This window comes from Mastigoproctus giganteus, chromosome 14 (assembly GCF_048544385.1).
Source record: "Mastigoproctus giganteus isolate SK-2022 chromosome 14, ASM4854438v1, whole genome shotgun sequence".
In the NCBI taxonomy this organism is placed as follows: domain Eukaryota; kingdom Metazoa; phylum Arthropoda; class Arachnida; order Uropygi; family Thelyphonidae; genus Mastigoproctus; species Mastigoproctus giganteus.
Window position 1 is genome coordinate 12,793,390 of NC_143588.1, and position 24,006 is coordinate 12,817,395.

Below are 24,006 nucleotides of genomic sequence, written 5' to 3' on the forward strand. Positions count from 1 at the left end.
AGGCATATGATGCAAGAAAGCAAGCTTATGCAGCATCAGCCAAAAAAAAACCACTCCCATTTCACCCCTCCGTTCATGCGAAATTCCTGTGCAGCCGAGCCTTAAATTTATTTAGGCTATCAATTTCCACAACAAGGGATGGAAGTCTGTTCCACCAACCTTCTACACTCCAGAACCGTAAGTATATATGCTGAAATTTTATATTTTTTGATACAATTTCCGCACGCGTCTATCCTACAAAAGGCAAATTTCTGCACATCTATCCTACATCTGTCTTTCCTCAATTTGAATTTATGCCCTCTCAGGTGATTATTCTGAGCAAGAGGAAGAATCCCATTAGCATTGAGCATGCTCAAACCATTCAAGGCTTTATACACCTCTATCAGATCACCTCACAGGCGCCTAGTCTCCAGACACTGTAATTTGCAAAACTTAAGCCTTTCTTCGTAAGAGCAACCCTTTGTTCCATTCACTAATCTTGTTGAATGAGCCTTTTCCTAACTCAATACTAAGAAGAAACTGATTGATAAAGGTAGTGGTTCTCTTGTGAATTCCCCTATGTCTCAGAATTATCACATATGGATCATTTGATAAAGAAAAGAAAATGGGATGAGTGTAGCAAAGTGTAGCAAAATATTACTTTCTGTAATTCATTATTTGCTCAGCATCCAAAGTGAAACCTCCCTTAAAGTGATGCTTTTCTGAGTCCTTAAAAGTGAGTGAGTAATTTCCATTAAGGTCAACATGATGCTCCATGTTTTGTTTGAGAATAGAAGTAATTAACTTTTTGCTGGGACTGCATAAAAACAGTTGAGGTGTAAAAACACAGAGGAAAAAAATCTTTTCTCCATTTTCTCTTATATTCTTTATGCCATCACTTCCTATATCTTTTTTTCCCTTGCTATCTGAAATTAAAATATTCACATTAAAAAACTGTTACTTCCACAGACAACAGTGTAGCCTTAGAATAGCCAAGAAATCTAAGGCCATGAGCCCATGATTTTACTCTTATCCTGAAACAGGGTTGACATAAGCTCTATTAATTAACAGAATCTTCATTAGTTTAAAATAGAATTTCTTTTTTTGTTGTTTATATGTAAATGGAATGAGATATTTCCTTTTCTTGCTTGGTTGGAAGTTTTTATTATTTTGCTTATTTAAATAGAGCGTACTGGATTTCAACTTCGTCCTGTAGCAGGATATTTGTCATCACGGGATTTTCTAGCAGGACTAGCATTCCGAATATTTCATTGCACTCAGTATATTAGACATAGCTCTGACCCTTTCTACACTCCAGAACCGTAAGTATATATGCTAAAATTTTATATTTTTTGATACAATACTTGAAATGCGAGGCGCCTCCGTAGCCAGGTGGGAAGGAGCAGCAGTGCGTAGCACACGCTTCTTGATTAGACCGGGGTTCGAGCCCGTCACCACCAAATACGGAGGATGCGGAAAGGTCATTCAGGGAATGACCACCGCATATCCCGGAGCAATATGGCCTTAGTTGCTAATGCTCCTAAAAACCAAATAACAACAACAACTTGAAATGCGAGGGGGGGGGGAAGAGAGAGAGAGAGAGTGAGTTCATAATGAGGTCAGTCCTTGTCTTCTTTAAAGCAAATTGTATGCAATTTGTAATTTTAAATGTAGGTAGATGAAAATATATAAACTAGTAGTTAAAATGTGGGTAAATAAATATATATACAGCAGCCTCTCGATTAACTGAGATCGGATTAACTGGGACACTTCAAGACTCCAAATTAAAAAAAAAAAAATCAACCAGAAATCAAAAAATTCAAGTAATAACTAGAATAGGTATAAACAGATATTTTGCAAGTCGTAAATAAGTCACAAGCAACCGGCATTATAAGTCGTCATTAGGAGATTAGTGTACCTATTATCTTGCAATTCCCGATGTCTTCGCATCCGCCGCTCAAAAAAAAAAAAGAGACCAAACGTTTAGTTTGTTTTTAGTGCATCGCGTTGATTATTGTGTTCCGTTGCAGCACAAAAGGACAAATTTTGTTTCGTTATTTATGTCAGGGATATCAGAAGTTTTTTATGGTAATTTTTTTTTTATTTGTTTAGAAATCGCGAAAATGATGGGTAAACGCAAAAGAGTTGCATTTTCGGTTAACCCTGTGAAGTTCTTTTCAGAAAATTTCATTTCGACCGTTATTATGGTGCCGACTAAGAGAATAAGTGACAGCGGTACTAGTAAATCTACCAACAAAAGGAAAGCCATCGATTTGGTTCAGAAAATTAAACTAATAAGGATGTATGAAAATGGCAAAACATTAACAAGTATCACGTGGAATTCAGATTTGTCAATAATAATATAGTAGCAATATGTTATTAGTCATTCCCGAATTACATAAAACTCGACGAAGTAAGAAGTCCTGGAACATATCTCTTATGTATGTCAGGGACTTTTGTATTTTTGGATTAACCGGGAAATCGATTATCTGGAATTTGTTTTTTTGCCATCTATCCCGGAAAATCGAGAATCTACTGTATAAACTTTGTAAATTTCCTGATCCTCTTTGTTTAGAGTGAAAAACACAGAGAAGAATTAGTTTACTGCTTTTTTGTTGTTTGTTTATTTTCTTAAATTTTTGAAGATGTGTGCCAAAATTTAAATTTGAATAATTCTCACATTATTTTAATGATAAAAACATGATTACACAACCCTGCTTAATCCAAGTGTATAAGTATTATTTATTATTATTATTGTTATTATTAGTAGTGGCATATGATGCAAGAATGCAAGTTTATAAAGCATCAGCCAAAAAAAAAAAAAAAAAGTCTACATCATCTGTCCATCCTCTAATAATTTCTTTAGTTCTTCCTTTAATTTTTCAAACTACTCACTCCCACAACAACAGATGGAGTTTATTCCAACAATCAACTATCTGCAGGCCGAAGACAAACCTCTGCACATCTATCTTGCAACCATTCATTCCCAGTTTGAATTTATACTCCCTCATATGTGTAGTCTGAGCAAGAGGAAGAATGCCATCAGTGAATTGAGCTCGCTCAATTCATTCAAAGCCTTAAACAACTCAATCAGATCACCTCACAGATGCCTCACAGATGACACTGCAATTTGCAGAATTGAAACTTTTCTTGGTGACACCACCCTTTCATTTCCTTTACCAATCTTCTCTTTACCCATTCCGGCAGATCAACATCACTTCCTAAAGTGAAGCCTCCAGACCTGTATGCAGTACTCAATTTGTGGTCTAATCATTGCCTTGTACAGTGGGATAATCACCTCTTTAACCCTGCTAGCAAGGTTCCCGTATAACATTGACAAAACTCCATGGCAGCATGTCTGCACTGCTCAGAAAACTTCGTATCTAACTGCACAGTTACCCCCAGGTCTTTATGTTTTCCATTATTTTCAGTGTGGTATCATGCAGTTGGTATGTTATTCTGAGATTACTGCTACCCATATACATTATCTTGCATTTGTCAATGTTAAACTTTAGTTGCTACTTCTCAGCCCATCTGCCTAATCCTTCTAGATCTTGTTGCAGTACTGTACCCTTTTTACTGTTATTAAACCTGCCAATGTTTGTATCATCTATTGTCATATATTTCATTATTTTAAAATAAAATAAGCATGAATATATTAAATTACAAACATTTATATGCATGTAAGCCAAATTTTAGGGCAATATATGGAAATTCGACTTTACGTAAGTTTTTGCCAGCTGGTGCAAACTTAAAAAATATCATGGAAACATATTTTGCATCACATAGGAATAAATGGAGGTATCGTGAAAATATTGTAATGTGAACCCAATAACACAGTGTTTTTTTTTTTTTTTTTCGTAATTCGTTCCAAGACCTCGGAAGTTGAAATTTTCGCTATATAACTAAGCTATTTATCTCTCTAAAACAGTGTTTCTCAACTTTTTCGTTGCTACAACACACTTTTAAAGACTAAAATTTTGCAGCACACCTTTATAAAAGACACTAAAATTTTGTGGCACACTAAAATTTATTATTTCAGGATTCTGTTGGGTATATTCAATAATGCAATTATTATTTGTTTAAAATGCTTTTAATGTCTTTTTTTTGAACATACATAAAATATTTAAAAGAAATATTTTATGTATGTTCTTTTTTATGTTTTTTTTACATATTAAAAAATATTTAATATGTAAAAAATTAACATAATTATATAAAACAAACAAAACGAAAATTAATTTTCATTATAAAACTTAGATTTATAAATTTTTTTGCTAACTTTTGAAGAAGATGCAACTCCAGTGAAAAAAAAAAAAAAGGTTAGGTTAGTTATGCCGCCAATGCAGGATGGATTCAACTAATTAATGATTAGCACTACAGTGAAAAAAAGATTATGTTATGTTATGTTACACCACTAATTCAGGATGTATTCAAGCATTCTGGAGTGGCACCCTGTTTAATTTTTTAAACAGGGTGCCACTAAAGATTTACTATTTTTTTTTAAATTTGTATTTTTCGCAGAACACTTGAAGCATACTCTGTGCACACTAATGTTCCACAGCACACAGGTTGAGCACCACTACTCTAAAAGATCGTTTTTATAATGGAAATTGCTCTACACTTTTATCATTATAATATGTTCCATTATAAGAATCAATTTTGAATGCCTTTGTGATATTTTTCTAAAACAAATATATGGAGGTCACTACCATAAAACAATAAAAGAAATTGCACTTTCCAGTTTATTGGGCTTTTCTGTTAGTGCATCTAATTATAAACGGGTAGTAAACTTGATGTTATTGCATTTGCAATCTTCTCTTCATTCCAATTTACTTATTACAATGATGAAGGGAAAGTGACCAACGGAAAGTGCAAGTGCTGGCAATGCTAGGAAACGAAATGAAACAAAATTGATTAATTAAAAATTACAGGGAGGTCCCTAGTATCTGAATCCACACAGTTACAAGGATTTAAAATTTGAAGAATTAAAGCTTTTTCCCTTGAGAAAACTGACCAAGCACTTGGATATTTTTTGTGAGAACGATCTTCTTCATGATCGTGCAACAGATGTTAAGTGCAAAGTTAAAGACATAACTACAACACAGTTTTATCTGAAAAACTATGACAAAAAAAAAAAAACACGAACAACTGTGGATTCATTCTTTATTTGTACAATTAAAAAATAGTGCAACTTCAATAAACTTTGTGCAACTCATTGTGTAACAATGTATTATAAGTATTATAATAAAAAATGTCTAATAAAATAATTTTCTCATCTTTCAGTTCCTTCATACATTTTTTACCATGTACAAGTATATAATAAACATTACAATATAATATCAGTGTAGATAGACCATCTCTACCCATCCTTCACAACGAGTTGCCCATGTATTGCACTACTTTGAATTAGTAAGGCTTCATTTGCAATACCAGGGTATCTGCCCCACTCACTGATGAAAAGCCAACTAGCTTTGAAATGGTGCTGTCTGGGTGGTGGTGCCCACATAGAATAAGTAACGATAGTCTTCTCTATTAGTGAAGCGTTACTTATTCGAGGAAATGCAATACATGGGCAGCTCGTTGTGAAGGATGAGCACAATATGAGATATAGATTAAATGATTCCTTTCACACTACTATCTTCTTAGTTTTTCTTTAAGAATTGTCTATGGTGTATCTACACAGATATTATATAGATATAGAATCTTAAAATATTATGCCTAGTTGCATTTAGTTTTATTTAAATAATAAACATTACAAAAATTGGTCCCTGTTTTAAGTGGAATTTTCTGGAACCAATTATCCTCGGATAATGAGGATCCCCTGTACAAAGCAGGACAAAGTTTGTCATCTATTGCCTGGAATTAGGTCTCGCTGCTTCAACAGTGAATACTATTTTAAGGGACAGTGCATGTATAAAAGAACATGTTAAAGGATCAACATATTTCATACTAGGGCCAGTCTGCCCCAACAGTGATCACAAAACAGCATTCAGGTGCTATATCGAAAATGGAAAAGCTATTAATAATATGGATGGAAAATCAGATTCAGAAGCAAGTGCCCCTGAATCTAATGGCCATTCAAGCAAGAAGTATTTAGCATTAGCATTAGTAGAGCCATACGATGCAAGAAAGCAAGCTTATGCAGCAACAGCCAAAAAAAAAAAAAAAAAACCCCTTCCATTTCACCCCTCCATTCATTCCAAATGCCTGTTCAACTCAGCCTTAAATTTATTTAGGCTATTAGCTTCCACAACAAAAGATGGAAGCCTGTTCCACCAATCAACCACCCGCTGACTAAAGGCAAATTTTCACACATCTCTTCTACAACTATATTTCCTCAATTTGAAACTGTGCCTCCTCAGGTTCTTAGTCTGAAGTCTGAGCAATTTACTTATTACAATGATTACTTATTACAAGAGGCAGAAGGCGCCTCCGTACCAAGGTATGCAGGAGCAGCAGTGTGTAGCACATGCTTCTTAATTAGACAAATACCCTGGAGCAATGTGGCCTTAGTTGCTAATGCTCCTAAAAAAAAAAAAAAAAAAAACAACAACAAGAGGAAGAATCCCATCAGCATTCAGCTTGCTCAACCCATTCAAGTCCTTATACACCTCAATCAGATCACCTCACAGGTGCCTACTCTCCAGGCCCTGCAATTTGCAGAACTTTTTTTTTCTTGGTAAGAGCACTCCTTTATTCCCCCTCACCAATCTTGTTGCCCTTCTTTGTACTCATTCTAGCAACTCTACATTCTTCCTAAAATGAGGCCACTAGACCTGTACGCAATACTCAAGGTGTGGCCTGACCATTGCCATATATAAGGGAATAATCACCTCCTTGTCTCTACTAGAAAATTTCCAATATATCATTGACAGAACTCCATGACCTGCTCTGGCAGCCCATCTACACTGCTCAGGGAACTTCATATCTGACTGCACAATTACCCCCATCTACACTGCTCAGAGAACTTCATATCTCACAGCACAATTACCCAGTACTCAAGGTGTGGCCTGACCATTGCCTTGCATATTTATGAAGATAACGATAAGTACAGCGAACCCCAAGCCAAGTTTGTGGCAAGCAATGGGTAGTTTAATAGTTTCAAGCATCGTGCTAGTTTCCAAAACATTAAAGTATGTGGAGGAGTCGCCAGTGCCGATTCTGCAGCTGCAGAGAAATTTTGTGATGTGTTGGAAAAAATCCCGTCTAATTCTCCACAGCCATCAACTTCCGCAGCAGTGTGCTTATCAGCTGGAGAGTTAATTCTGGCAATGATGCTTGAAAGGTAAAACTTGCTGCCATTATGCCTGTCTCCTCTCTCTTTTTGTAATTTTATAAATTTGAAATTTTTGTAAGCTTGAATACTTTTGTAATTTTTCCTGTGCATGATATAAATAAAATTGAATAATTCTATTTACATGCTTATCGAACATTTCAACTCAGTATGTAATGAACTGTACTAATTATTATTTAAAATAACTAAATGCAACAAGGCATAATACGTTAAGAGTAAAAGTTTAATATCTATATAATATCGGTGTAGATACACCATAGATAACTCTTAGGAAACTACGATGGTAGTTTGTGTGGGAGGCATCATTTGCTCTGTCTCATATTGTGCTCTTCCTTCACAACAAGTTGCCATGCACAACCTCGAATAAGTAACGTTTCACTAATAGAGAAGACTATTGTTACTTATTTTCAGTGAGTACCACCACCCAGGCGGCACCATTTCAAAGCTATTGGCCTATCATTGGTGGGTGGGCAGGTACCCTAGTATTGCAGGTACATCTGGGTGGTGGTACTCACTGAGAATAAGTAACAATAGTCTTCTCTATTAGTGAAGCATTACTTATTCGAGGTAGTCATGGCAACTCGTTGTGAAGGAAGAGCACAATATTGAGATATAGAGCAAATGATGCCTCTCACACAAACTACTATCGTAGTTTCTTAAGAGTTATCTATGGTGTATCTACACCGATATTATATAGATACTAATTATTATATATACTTTCTGTAGTACACCGATGTGTAACATTTCACCAATGGATTGCATTTAATTATTATATATAATTTTTTGTTTTTAATAAAAATTTGAAAAATTTTAAAATGAGCTTTTTTTACACATGTAATTGTCAAGAAAATAAAACCTTGATCATATACAAATAAAAAAACATAAGCATAAAATAGAAAGTGAAACTATTACTCCCCTTCCATTTTCGAAGTTCATAAAACAGTTAATGGTGTGAGATTTCAGACTTGCATATGCATACATATTTCTGTTTATATATACCTATATAGAGGCAATATAAAAAAAAGTGGAAAATGAGCAAAGAAACAAATAAATAATGAAGACAAAAGTAGAAATGGAAGGAGAGTGGAAGGAATATCTACTTCTGTGTTTGTTATTTATTTCTTTCTTCATTCATTTTTTGCTTCCCCCTCCCATATTGCCTCTATATATTATGTGATATGTTATTGGATATTGCTTTTGCAGCCTATTATGTTCATGGTCAACTCTTTCTTTCTTTATTTTTACTATTAAACATTATTTTTACAGTCTTACACATGCACACAAACATTATTTTTACAGTTTTACACACACACACACACACACACACACACACACACACACACACACACACACACACACACACACACACACAGAGTAAAAAGCCATTTAGCTGGTATCAATCTGATAAGTTTATGAAACTAGTACATTTACAGGGTCAGTTACACCAACTATGTTTCTATTAGCAAAGAGATTGTGAATTTTTTAAATAATTAAACATTCTGAAAATGCATTAAATAAAGAGTGTTTAATAATAATTTTCTTTTTTTTTTTTTTTTTTTTATGAAACCCCCAAACAAGAGGTTTAGTACCATCTTAGTACCATGCAGGGGTTGAAGGTTGAGAAAATTAAAGAAGATACTTGTTGACATTAGACTTGAAGTTTTGTTGATTATAATATTCAGGAAATGCGTATGAAGGAAGATTATTCCAAAAAAAAACAGAAGTGGAAGGAATAAATGAGGAAGAAGAAAAGTTGGTTCTGTGAGTTTCAGGAATTAGAAAAGCCAATTCGGAAGAGCAGTGCTCACGGAAGTATCTATAGAAAAGGCATGCACCAGAAACAGTATGCCTATGAAACAGAGAATGGAGAGATGGCTTAAATTATCTTTGCCCTACTGGAGGATTACCCAGAGATCACCATTTAAAGAATTGGTAGTGGATATTTGAGAAGTTGAAGCCTGTTTGTGAAGGGCAAGGTTTTTTAAACTGGAAAGTGGAATGCAATGTGCTGTCATCAACAAAACTATGGATATGATTTTTGGTCAATGGAAGAAGGTCATTAATATATAAGAGGAAAATAGTAGGAGAAAGAACTGAACCGTGGGGAATGCAGCATTAGTGGAGAAATTGAAAGACAGAGAGCCATCTACCATCACCCCAGTGAGTAATTGGATACAAAACTGAATAATCAATTATAAAAAAAAGTTGGCAAACTATAACATGGAAGCTTATTTACCAAACACAAACAAAGGCCTTTGAAATGTCAAGAGCAACTGCCTGAGATTCACTAAACTTTTCAATTGAATTTGTCCATATATGGGTAACATTAACCAGTATTTCACCAGTGGATTAACACTAATGGAATCCATACTAGAGATCATTGATCAGATGGAAGGTTTGTAGATAGTTTAGGGGTTGGTGGTTAATGAATTTTTCTATTACTTTAGAAAAAGTAGAAGTAAGCATAATGGGACAATAATTGGGATGGCAGGGATTTGTTACCCTGTTTTTTAGAAACTGGTAGAATATGAGAAAATTTCCAGCAGATGGAAAAATACCAGTGGAATAAGAAAGTGGATGTAAAAAAACGGTAACACCAGAACAGGAGTAAGCTTTTGAGCACCAGTGGAAAAATACCATCAGGACCCTGAGCTTTCTTGGCATCAAGACTGTTCAAAATTCTTCCGACATCCTTTTGACAGAAGATCACAGTTGGCATTGAATGGAATGTATTAGGAATGGTAGGAGGTAATTTACCATGATCATGAATATAAGAGTTAGAAGAAAAGTAGAAAGCTAGCAGGTTGGCATTATCTTTGGCTGAGGTTGCAACAGAAACATCAGGTTTTAACAGAGGTGGGAATAGAGATAGGCAAAAGTTGTGGCCAGTAGCTTTGGCAAGAGACCAGAATGCTCGAATACCATTTAAACAAGAAGCAAGTTTTCTACTCTTAGACTGTTCAAAATCTAGTTGAACTGATTAATAAATGGTTTACAACTGTTGTGTGCTTTGGTGTAGTCAGAAAATAGATAAAGAACAAGATTTTAAGATGATGTGTGAATAAAGGATTTCATCCCTACAAGAATTTCATCCTTTCACTGACATGTTCTGAACAAACACTGACATCAGAAAACTTAAAACAGTAATCCCACCAAGGAAAAGAAGAAAAAAATGCACATATCATCCCATTTTGCATCCTTGTAATATCAAACAACACAAGGTTGGGAATGGCCATCAGAGAAAGTCTCCAATGGAGAAGAGACCACTAAGTTGTGATCTGAGGTGCCTGAAGCACCACTAACCTTGAGCATATATTTGTAAGGGTTTGTGAAAAAAATATCAAGAGTGTTGGCTGTATAGTTAGGATTGTCTGATATCTTGGCAGGTAAGTTAATGAAAAATCAGTGTAAGATCATTAGTAATTGCAAAAGCCTCAACATCTCAACCAGTTGGTTCTATGAGACTAGAAAATGGAAGCTAGTTGGAGTTGTTGAACACGGAAATGGAAATTTACCAAGGAAAATTACCTTACTGTTAGGAGAGTTGGACTGTAGAAAGTCAGCTTTCAAAGAGAGGAAATCAAGGCGTCCCAAGTGGAGTTGGGAGAATGATAGAGGCAGCATATTCATTTGACAGAATGTGGTAGATTGATTTTAAGCAAGAGAAGATCGAAAAGAAGAGATTCCAAATTACTGTCTCTGAGAGTGAATATCAGAGTGGACATATGCACAAGTATCGTCTTTGAAGTGAAAGGAATCATACAGTGAATAAATGGGATTCTGTTAGAAAAAATATTTGGGTTTGGCAGACTAAGTGAAATAGACATCATTGAGGTTGGAACTGAGACCACATATTTATTAAGGGAATGAGGAATTGTTTGGGAAGTCTTTACATCTTTTAGATCTAAAAGATCTTTTCACAGATAAGTTTGTTTTATTGGTTTGACTATTGATATGATATGAGACATCATTGATATGAGCTACTCTTGCAGCCCGTCTGCACTGCTCAGAGAACTTCATATCTGCCTGCACAATTACCCCCAGGTCCTTTTCATTCTCTACCACTCAGTGTAGTACCACAGAGTTGATACTTTGCTCTGGGGTTGCTGTTTCCCAAATGTTGTTCTTTACATTTGTCAATGTTAAACTTCCTTTGCCACCTCTCAGTCCATCTGCTCAACCTTTCCAGATCCTGTTGCAGCAGCATAGCGTCAGTAGTGTCCTTGACAACCCTGCCAACTTTTGTATCATCTGCAAACTTGGACATTAAGCATGATATACCATCATCAATATCATTTATAAATACAGAAAACAACAATGGACCCAATACTGAACCCTGAGAGACTCCATTAATAACATTAGTCCACGATGAGCAGTATATCCATTGATTAAGACTCTGTCTTCTCCCACTCAACCATCCCTTTATCCCTAGCAGCAATTTGCCTCCAATGCCACACTACTCATAATCTGCCAATTTGTGCAGCAGTCTTCCATGTGCAAAAGTATTAAAGCCTTTCTAAGATCTAAATATATGATATCAAAGTTAATCCCTGCATCCAGTTCCTTTGTGACCACATCATAGTATCCAATCAAATTGGTTAGGGAAGACTTTCCCTTAACAAAACCATGCTGTGCCCGAGCTCTAACTGAAGTCTTTTCTAGATGATCCTGCAGTGCTTCTTTAACCAGTGCCTCCATTAATATTCCTTGAACAGAAGTTAAACTAAAAGGTCTATAATTACTTGTGTTGCCCTTTGATCCTCCTTTGTGAATTGGGGTCACATTTGCACATCTCCAGTCCATGGGTACCTACCCTGAGTCCAAAGAAGCTCTCATAATTATGGCTAAGGGTTTGCTTATTTCCTTTGCTGCCTCTTTTAATATAACTGGATAGATCCTGTCCACCCCGGGTGCCTTTTTTATGTTTATCTTCAACAATTTCTCCTCCACTTCATTACAAAATCATTAAGCTCACAGCCAGAGTTTAACTCACCTCTGGCATTCCCATCACTGAATAACTCCTCATTGGTGAATGTAGATGCAAAATACTTATTTAGTTTGTTAGCTACCTGAGCAGGATCATCAACAGTTGAAACATCAATATCCAGTGGACCAATCTGATTCATCCCTTTCCTTCTAGAGTTTACATAGATAAAGAACTCTTTGTTGTTTTTCTTTGCATTCTTTGCCAAGGATTTCTCATAATCTGCCTTTGCCTGCCTAATCTCCTTTATGACTTGGTTACAGACTGGCTTATATCTATCATATCCCATTAATTTATATGTATCCCATGACATTTTTCTTCTCTGCTACATGTCTCATTATCCATTTAGGCCTAAACCTTGAACAATATTTCTTAGTTGGTATGTATAGCCTAGTAGCTTCCAAGATAAATTCTTTGAATGCTTCCCATTTTGAATTTGCTGTTGGTAACATTATAAGTTGGTCCCACAGTATAGAATTTATATACTGTCTCAGACCACTGTAATTCCCTTTATGAAAGCAAAAAACCCTTCCCTTTACCCCTGATGGTAGTTACCCACTTCAGCACACTGTGATTGTAAATCCCACTTCAGCACACTGTGATCACTGCCACTTAGTGGTTCCTTTATCTGCAGATTCTTAATGCATGAAGAATCACTACTGATAATCAGATCAAGGGTATTACTCCCTCTAGTTGCCTCCCGAACATGTTGATGTAGAAAACAATCATCCAATAAATTCACAAAAGCCTTGCTAGTGTGTGAGTGACAAACCCACAAATTCCAGTCAATATCTGGGAAATTAAAATCTCCCATTATAAGACTCTCTGATTTACTGACCCACTCTATTTCCCTGTACGATTCTTTATTATACTCATCAGAGTCATTAGGCCTGTAACACACTCCTACTCTCAGTTTTGATCTCCCAATGCTTATGTCAGGGCGCCTCCATAGCCAGGTGGGAAGGAGCAGCAGTGCGTAGCACACGCTTCTTGATTAGACCGGGGTTCGAGCCCGTCACCACCAAATACGGAGGATGCGGAAAGGTCAAGGAATGACCACCGCATATCCCGGAGCAATATGGCCTTAGTTGCTAATGCTCCTAAAAACCAACCAAACAAACAAACAAACAACAAGCTTATGTCACACCAACCTGACTCGACACTGCAATGTCCAGCGATGTCGACTGGCTTCACTTCCTTGGATTTTATGCATTTCTTAACTAATAGCATAACCCCTCCTCCCTTCCTACCCTGTCTATCCTTTCTGTAGACATTGTATTCTCCAAATTCCAGTTCTGCATTCCTTATATCTGTGTGACACCACGTCTCTGATATCCTAACAATATCTTCCTTTGATGTTCTGAGCAATATCTCAAATTCATCAAATTTATTTACCAAACTCCTAGCATTGGTGTATATGCAAGTATACATGCACCTGTTCCTATTCTTAGCTACTCTAACACAACCCATGTGTTTACTTGTACCGCAATGACTCCCAGCAGTCTCTGAAATACCCTGCATCTCGCTTCCCAGACTACTGCTCATTCCAATAGAAGCAGTGCGAGAATCACTTTCACCTCTGCGAGTGGCTACTGTTAATCTATTAATCCTTGTATCCCCCAAGCTAGCAGTTTTCCGACCCACCTAATACTGCCTTGATTGTATCAGCAAATATTCTTGCACCCTTTTTATTTAAGTGTATCCCATCCCTGTAGAAGCAGTCTCTCCTGTTAACAAGTACAGACCAAGCTGAAAAAAATTCTACCCCTTGAGCCTTGCACAATTGTTCCAGGGCCGAATTGATTGACAAGGCTCTCATCATATACTCCCTCCTATCGTGTCTGGGGAGAATTGCAGACACTTTCAAATTCAACCCTAATTCATGGCTTTTTTCAGCAGTGACCTGTACTTGTTAAGTAATTCTGCCAGTCTTCTACTCTTAATATCATTAGTGCCAATGTGTACAACAATATCACCCTTTGTGCCCTTAAAAGATGATATCTGCTCTACAACATTATCAACCTTTGCCCCTGGCAGACATACCCTGGTCCTGTTCCACCTATCCTTTTTACATAGCATGTACCCTGTTTCCCTGACAATAGAGTCACCAACAACTACTAGTTCCTGTTGGACCAGTGCATTCTGCCTTGGGAGTTGCTGCTGTGTTGGTGAAGATCAAGTGCATGTTCTGGTGTTGATGTGGGCAACTGAGAGCTTGATGGCATCCACTCTGTCCTTCAAGCTCTCATATAGGCCTATAACAACACTGAGTTGTCGCCTCATTTCCTCACACTCCTTACATCGTGCGCACACAGAGACATCCCCCTTGGCAATATCATGTCCCGTACCTGATTGCTCCATAAACATCAAGCAAACAGTGCATTTTAAAAGGCTGTGATTCAGAGGGCTACTCCCCCCCCCTCAGTTTTTCCTTGAACCACAACACTCATTTAGCTTAAGCCTTTTGCTTTGCTGCTCTGGTCTGTCATGATTCTGATTCAATTTCAATAAAATTTCAATTTCAGTACAAAATTATAACCCTAAACTTGTATCCCAATGCAGTTGTAACAATATATCTATATATATTTTTTAAGTGTCAAGTATTATCTTCGAGTTTCTTTATATAAGTTCCATATCAAGTTATGATATGGATGTGGCATACCGTCAATAATATACCCAGCTCCTTGACGTAATATTAACCACAGGGGCTCACATCTGGTGAGTATGGGCTTGGCACACCCAGGGTCCTGAGCTGGATATTATCATTCTTCTCTTTCTTGATGATTCCCTTTTACTTCTGACTCTTGTTCTCTCTCTCTCTCTCTCAGGGTAATTCAGAAATTTTTTTTTCAGCTGGGGCAGCATAAGCCTCAGGCTTCCTCACACCATATGGCTAATAATAATAATATGACTTCGACAATTCCCCCTGCATACACACTACTCAAACTTCCTCCAGTCACTATCTGGCAGAGTAGAAGCAGTAACATTATACACTAGCTGATGTGGAGGCCTCCTAGAGAGTTACCAATAGGTTCAACCAAGTGAACTATCTGGTGGCTGGCCTGTGAACACTATTTTAGAGTTGTGCCCTCGAAAATGTAAGGAAGATTGGATCTTGCCATGATGCCCATCATAACCTCAAAATACATCAGTCATACTGCATGATGGAAGAGATGGAGGGTAGCTGAACATGGGTTCCACCACCTTAAGCCTCCAAAAACCAATGTGGTGGTTGGTATTGTAATGGTTAATGAGTCATCTACCACGTATTGCTTAGTAACAGAGGGGGAGGCATTCCTCCATGTGTTGTTGATGCCATGCCTCAATCCTTGTTTATGTTGGTTAGCACCTGGGTGGTCACCTCCAGTATACTAGGTGCCATATTTCAGGACTTGCACACATGAAAAAAATGTAAACATGCTGTATTAACCTTAAACTCGAAGTTTGTATAGGACTAGAAAAATCTGGACTTTACTAGAATATATATAAAAATGCAATTGGTGATAAAAAGCATTATTTTAAAATTAAGCCAAAGAGACTGTAGAAGCACTCTCTCCCGTTAACAAGCACAGATCATGCTGAGAAAAATTCCCCCTGCATACACACTGCACATACCCCATGAGCCTTGCACAGTCTCTCCAGTGCCAAATTAGTTGACAAGGCTTCCAAATTTTAAATTGCTGACAATTTCAAATTTAACCATAACACCTGACTTTTTTTTCGACTAATGACTTGCGGCTTTTTTTTCAATTAATGTTGAATGTAATTAATATCAGGAATATATTTCACACAGATGAATAAACTGATATAATTATAATTTTGGAAAATTTCTTTCTTGATCTTTGATCAATGGAACCTTTAAACAATATGAGAAGGCACATTGTTATTTTAGAATAAATATATTTTTTTTTATACAGGGTGGTTTTATTGTCTACATATGAGTTTCTCATATGTAGACAATAAAAATATTGGCGAAGGTAAACAAATGCCAACACGAGAACGATTTGAAACGTCGGATAACTTATGCAGAAAATTAGTTTCCCGATATGGCACTCTAGCGCTGCTCACTTGGTAAACAGATGGTAGGTGTTATTGGTCTGGAGCAAAGTCGTGAATGATATATTGATTGACAGGTAGGCGTGGCAAACAATATGCTGACTGGTGCGCGAACACAACACACGATAACATTGGGTTAGTATCATTTTAGAAGCACTAATGGTAACTTGCCCTAATGAACGCTTTCCATAATGGTTGAAAAAGGTCGGGTTACCTCCACTTGAATCCCATGGGAGCTTGAACTCCTCCTGAAATGGATGGGATAACCTAACCTTTTTTCTTTAGAATCACAGTCATATTTAGAAATACATTCATAAAAAAATTTATTTTTTTATGACTATTTTTATTTTCTTGTTCAATAATATGCCCTAATGGTGAAAAGAGGTCAGGTTTCCTCCACTTAAATCCCATGGGAACTTGAACCCCTCCTGAAATGGAGGGTACCTAGGAGGGGTAACCTAACCTTTTTTTCTTTAGAATCATGTGGACTAGCACATAAATTGTTTATTAACAAAATATTTTTTTATTACTGTACTTTTATTTTTAAAGACACTTGTGCGGATACACACGTATCGTAACGTCAATCAACACCTCAACAGCTATTCACTATATATATATATATATATATAGAATCTTTCTTTCTTTTTTTATATTATTTCCTAACCTAACGTTTAAGGTTAGATCACTAAATATAAGGAAACCATTTCTATTATTTCCTAACCTACCATTTAAGGTCAGGTTACGAAATATAACAAAAAATAAAGAAACCTTTTCCTTTTTTCGTAACCAAACCTAAATCAACAGTATAGTAAAAACACTCACGAACTCCAAAAATCTGCTTTTAATAATGAGAAAAAAACATAATGAATAACATAAAAATGAACAGAACAAAACTTTTATTAATTTAGTTTTCATCAAAAAATCAACCGTTTTATTTTCCTTACAAATTTCTTCCATCTTTAAAATATTCATCGCTACTATTACCTGTTTACCGTTCATTACAAAACTACTATGCACCGTTCTTTACTCATAAATATACATTATAATGCCAACCAATAACTACACAGCTTGTTCTCTGTTGCGCTCACCACCAATCATTTCATCATTTGCCACGCCTACCTATCAATCAGTATATCCTTCTCGATTTCGGTTCCAGACCGATAACGCCGTCTGTTTACCAAGCGAGCAGCACTTGAGTCCGGTGTCGGAAAACTAATTTTCTGCGTAAGTTATCCGACGTTTCTTGTCGTTCTCGTATTGGCTTTCTTTACCTTAGCCAAAATATTTTTTATCAACATAATTCTGGAAATGCTTGATTCCCGAGTTATTAACTGAAATGAAACTTATCTCCCGCAGGTGATTTCCTTCATCACAAGGTACTGACAGAATCTGGTGGTTTTCCATTCCGACCACGTACTGAAATCAGGAGCAAGTGGATATGCACTTTATGTATGGTTTGGCAGACGGCAATGCTCTGGAGGCTCGTCATTTGTACCACGAAAGGTTCCCAGAATGAAGATGTCCAGACAGGAAAATGTTTGAAGGTATCCATTGCCACCTTTGTGAACTGGGACCTTCACACCTCGTGCTGCCGACAGAGGATGACCAAGATCTACGACTCCTGAAGTAGAGGAGGAGATTTTGGATGTTATGCATGCCACTCCTGGAATCAGCACACGCAGAACAGCAATGCAACTGGCTGTTCAACGTTCGACTATTTGGAGAGTGTTGCGGGAACACCAACTGTATCCTTACCATCTGAAACGGGTACAGGCCTTGTCACCAGCAGATTACCCTGCTCGAGTAATGTTCTGCCAGTGATATTCAGGCAGAAGGTGGACATTTTGAACAATTACTATAAGGTGATGTGAACAGTTAAGTGTCATAGACAGACCTTCAAAACTTGGAAACCAAGCATTTCCGGAACTATATTGATATAAAATATTTTTATCATTTACATATGAGGAACTCATTCCTGAAGTTATGCTGTGTATTTTTGAGACACCATGTAGAGTATACATTCACAACATATAAGCACTTATTTAAAGTGTAAATCCTCAGAATTATCCAAAGATGCTGTGAAAATAAGAGTATCAATGGCAGTACTTTTAAGAGTTGTTGTTGTTATTTGGATTTTAGGAGCATTAGCAACTAAGGCCATATTGCTCCACTTAAATCCCATGGGAACTTGAACCCTTCCTGAAATGGAAGGTAACTAGGAGGGGTAACCTAACCTTTCTTTCTTTAGAATCATGTGGACTAGCACATAAATAGTGTGCTAGTCCACACTATTTATGTGCGGATATGCGGTGGTCATTCCCTGACCTTTCTGCATCCTCCGTATTTGTTGGTGACGGGCACTTTTAAGAGTATCGATGGCACTACTGGCAGTACTTTTTTATTACTACTAATTTAATATTGGGTCTTTCAAAGTTGCAAACAAAGTATACCATACCATAGGATATTATGCTGTATTTTGATTTGAACATTTCACATGAAGGGACTTAGTATTCTGTATGTTCAGTTTCAAAATTTAGTTTTAGATATACTGCTTATGTAATCTGCTTAGTAAATTTGTTCCTTTTGCAGAGATTGCTGCCATGAGCTTCTAGGGCATATACCCTTGCTGGCTGATGCAAGCTTTGCACAGTTTTCTCAAGAACTAGGTTTGGCCTCTCTTGGAGCTTCTGAAGAGGAGGTTGATAAGCTTGCAACGGTATAATGCATTTATTTATATGGCACATTTGATTTAATATTTAAAGATCTAATTTCATTATGATTTAATTATATAATTATTAAAAATTTATCTATGTCTTGCTGTGAATTCCATCCACCATTATATTTTTAGATAAAAAAAATGTTTCCTTATTTTGGTTACCTCAATAAATATTTTGAAGTTCCTTGAAAGAAAATGGTAATAGTATTTACTGTGCAACCCTTATGATTTGCACACTTAGTAGTATCACTGTTTTCTTGTACTGTGTTGAAAAATTTGGGTTTGATTACTGTCACTGACTGAAGTTAAGAAATAAGTCTCCATTTGATGAAATGCACTTACTCCAATGTTTCTGCCGTTCTTCAAAAACATGATAGAATCCATTTTTTGATATGCATTTGAGAATCACCTCCAATGTCTTTACAACTTCTTCTGATGACTAGAAACATTTTCCTTGCAGTTCCTTCTTTAACTTTGTAAATAAAATAAAAATAAAAATTGCAGGGTGCAAGGTCAGGGATGTAGGGTGGATGAGGAACACATTTGACATAAATGCTAGCTAAATACTCAATGACAGTACAAGCAGTATGAGGTCTCGCATTGTCGTGACACAGCATCCACCCACCTGCCTGCATTTGTGGTCATTTGCAATGAATTTGATCCCAAAAGTGTGTAGTATAATAACGTCCTGTAACAGTCGTATGACATGGCACAACATGCTGGTAAAGCATTCCTTGAATGAGTTCACCATAACCTTTCCTGCAGAAGCAGCAGCTTCTGCTTTTTTTGGTGCTTGCAATGATGTAAACTTCCAAACAGAGTTTTTTTGCTTGCTCTCTGGGTCAAAATGATGATGCAATGTCTCATTTTCTGTTATCACCTTGTGCAGAATCTCACCATCAGTAAACATCTGTTGCAGCTCCTGACAAACCTCCATGCAAATATTTTGTTGCTCATGTAAATAATCTTGGAAACCAGTATGTGCAAACACGTCATTTCATATGGGGATGGTCATGGAGAATACCGTGTGCACTTCCCATTGATATTCTCAACATCTTGCTTTTCTGTTATATGATGATTTTCTATCATGATTATAGAAGCTGTGTTTATGGTTTCTGGGTGGCAGCAGTGGTTGGAGCTCCAGGACCACCAAATTTTGTTATAGAATCATGCCCATCTTTAAGTATTCTAAACTACCTGCAAGCTGTGCTATATAGATGCATACTGTTGCAGCTCCTGATAAACCTTCATTCGAACGTGCTGTTGCTCATGTAAATAGTCTTGGAAACCAGTATATGCAAAAACTTTTCATATGGAGATGATCATGGAGAATACTGTGTGCGCTTCCTACTGATATTCTCAACATTTTGTTTTTTTTGTTAAATGCTGAATGTTAAAAGCCTATTTTAACATTTCATATACTTCAGCCGATTTTTTCCTTGAGATGGAGATGGAAACAAAATTTGAGAGTAATATATCATTCCTCAGGTGTCATGTCCATAGTTATGTAGGCCTCCACAGAACTAAACAGGCATAAACTTGACTGACCACCAAGATCACACTGTATGTACAAGTCAGCTGCACATTTGCTGTGATCTTGCTTGGCTTGATGTTAAATTCTGCAGCTCAGATAGAAAGAGAAGCGGTATCATGAAAAATCATAAACATTCTTTTTATTGAATAGCTCTCGCATCATTGGCAGAATCATGTGAGCTTTTCTAGCAGCCTGCTTGCATTGCTCAGGGAACTTCACATTGAACTGTCAGCCCCCTCAGGTCTCTTCATTCTCTACCACCTCATTGGTAGTGCCAGGTGCCAAGTGATTTGTGACTGAGCTATTTAGCATTAGTAGAGGCATATGATGCAAGAAAGCAAGCTTATATAGCATTAGCCAAAAAAAAAAAAAAAAAAAAACCTTCCCATTTCACTTATCCATTCACTCCAGCTGTTTATCTAGTTCTGCATTGAATTTGTTTAAGCTGTCAACAACATATGGAAGTTTGTTCCAGCAATCAACCACCTGCTGGCTAAAGGTAAATTTCTGCACATCTATTCTACAACTATCTTTCCTCAATTTGAATTTATTTTCCTCAGGCAATTAATCTGGGCAAGAGGAAGAATCCCATCAACATTGAGCTGCTCAAGCTATTCAAGGCCTTATACACCTCAATCAGATCACCTTGCAGGTGCCTAGTCCCCAGACACTGTAATTTGCAAAACTTAAGCCTTTCTTCATAAGAGCAACCCTTTTTTTCCTTCATTCATTAATCTTGTTGCCCTTCTCTGTATTCTTTCCAGTAGCTCTACATCCTTCCTAAAATGAGGCCTCCAGACCTGTATACAATCCTCAAGGTGTGGCCTGACAATAGTAATAGTAATTATTATTTTATTATTATTATTAGCTATATGGTGCAAGGAAGCTTGATGCTTATGCTGCACCAGATATAAAAAAATTCCCAAGTTATCCTGGGAATTTTTTTATGGCTGAGAGAGAGAGAGAGAAGTAAAAGGGAATCACCAAGAAAGAGAAGAATGATGATATTTTAATTTTCATAAACGACATCGATGAAGGGATAGAGGCCGTGATATCTAAATTTGCAGATGATGTTAAAATTGGTAGAGTAGTTAATGATCACTGTCAAGCTGAGCTTCTTCAAGAGAGACCTAAATAGACTTCAGGAATGGTCAGAAAAATGGCAGCTATGCTTTAATCCAACAAAGTGTAAGGTATTACACCTGGGAAACAGTAATCCCAAAATAACTTATTCACTTGTTGGAGTTCAACTAAACCCAGTACTGGAGGAAAGGGACTTGGGTGTTACGATACGGTCAGACATGAAATTCTCTAAACATTGTAAACAGGTTGCAAGGAAGGCCCATGGTGTCCTATCGATGATCTATTGAACTTTTGCAAATCCCATTATATAAGGCTTTTGTTAGACCGCACTTGGAGTACTGCGTTCAGGTATGGAGACCGCACCTAAAGAAAGACATCGAGCTACTTGAAAGGGAGCAAAGATGGGTAACTCGCCTGGCGAGATCGGCAAAAGGGCATCCTTATGAAGAAAGACTTTGAATATGTGGGTTGCAGAGTTTGGAAACTAGACACCTTAGAGGAGATTTGATTGAGGTGAGAGGCATCAGTAAAATGAATGAGGATGAAATTTTAAAGATTATAAATGATGCTAGAACTAGGGGACATAAATTCAAGTTACGGGGGGAAATGTTTAGATTGGACTGCAGGAAGTTTTATTTTAGCCAGCGAGTTATAAATTACTGGAATAAGTTGCCTACATGGGTGGTAGAGGCTGACAGTTTAGGGAAATTCGAAGGTCATCTGGATAGTACCTTCGGGTCAGGAAAGATAGGTTTAATTTCCTTTTCTTTTATTAATTATTATTATTATTTTTTTATCATTGTTTTATTTGGTTTTTTTTTTTTTTTTTTTTTTGGCTGGTGTAGCATAAGCCATAGGCTTTCTTGTACCATGCGGCCAATACTAATACTAATATCCAGCTCAGGACTCTGGGTGTGCCAAGCCCATACTCACCAGATGTGAGCCCCTGGATTTAATATAATATTAATAGTAATATAATTACTATTATATATACTATTATTATTATATTTATAATATTATATATATATTGTAATACTATTATTGTTATATATATAATAGTATTACTATCATATATACCCCCTAGTAGTAATAGTGGCATGTGATGTAAGAAAGCAAGTGTATGAACTTATGTAGTATCAGCCAAAAAAAAACAATTTCACACATCCATTCCTTCTAAAAGTTTTTTCCAGTTCCTCCTTAAATTTATTTACGTTATCAACTTCCACAACAACAGATGGAAGTTTGTTCCAGCAATTAACCAACCGCTGGCTAAAGGCAAATTTCCACACATCTATTTTACAATCTTTCCTCAATTTGAATTTATGCCCCCTCAGGTTCATAGTCTGAGCAAGGGAAAGAATCCCATCAGAATTCAGTGTGCTCAACCCATTTTAGGCCTTATACACCTTAATCAGATCACCTCGCAGGTGCCTAGTTTCCAACTCCTGCAATTTGCAGAACTTAAGCCTTTCTTGGTAAGAGGACTCCGTTCCCCCACATCAATGTTGTTGCCCTTCTCTATACATGCTCAAGCAACTCTACTTCCTTCCTAAAATGAGGCCTCCAGACCCATATGCAGTACTCAAGGTGTGGCCTAACCATTGCAAGATTCCTGTATATCATTGACAATACCCCATGACCTGCTCTGGCAGCCTGTCTGCATCATTCAGAAAACTTTATATCTGACTGTACAATTACTCCCAGGTCTTTTTCATTCTCCATTACCCTGAGTGTAGTACCACACAATTGGTATGTTACTCTGGGGGATGTTATTTGGTTTTTAGGAGCATTAGCAACTAAGGCCATATTGCTCCGGGATATGCGGTGGTCATTCCCTGACCTTTCTGCATCCTCCGTATTTGGTGGTGACCGGCGCGACCCCCGGTCTAATCAAGAAGCGTGTGCTACGCACTGCTGCTCCTTCCCACCTGGCTACGGAGGCACCACAGTTGTTACTCTGGGGTTACTGCTACCCATATACAGTACTATGCATTTGTCAATGTTAAACATCAGTTGCCACCTCACAGCCCATCTGCCCAAATTTTCTAGATCCTGTTGCAATAGCTTACTGTCATTAGTATCATGAACAACCCTGCCAACCTTCATATCGTCTGCAAACTTGGATATTAATCCTGATATACCTTCATCAGTATCATTAATAAATGTAGAAAACGACAATTGGCCCAACACCTAACCCAGGGGAACTTCACTGATAAGTGAAGTTCCCCTGGGTTAGGTGTTTAACATTAACTTCACTGATAAGTGAAGTTCCCCTGGGTTAGGTGTTGGGCCATTAGCCCAGCGTTCATTGATTATAGAAGCGTTCATTGTTCATCGAAGATACCACTCTATCTTCTCCC

The 24,006-nt window shown here is 37.0% G+C and overlaps 1 protein-coding gene across 1 annotated transcript in view; it reads left to right on the plus strand.

The window, feature by feature from the left end:
• Positions 1-24,006, plus strand: part of LOC150074982 (tryptophan 5-hydroxylase 1-like) — a 211,846-nt gene that overhangs the window by 144,967 nt on the left and 42,873 nt on the right. Inside the window, exons 9-10 of the mRNA XM_090388978.1 lie at positions 1,166-1,301; positions 18,903-19,029. Coding sequence (XP_090245104.1) covers positions 1,166-1,301; positions 18,903-19,029 — 263 coding nt within the window. The remainder of the gene's footprint in view (positions 1-1,165; positions 1,302-18,902; positions 19,030-24,006) is intronic.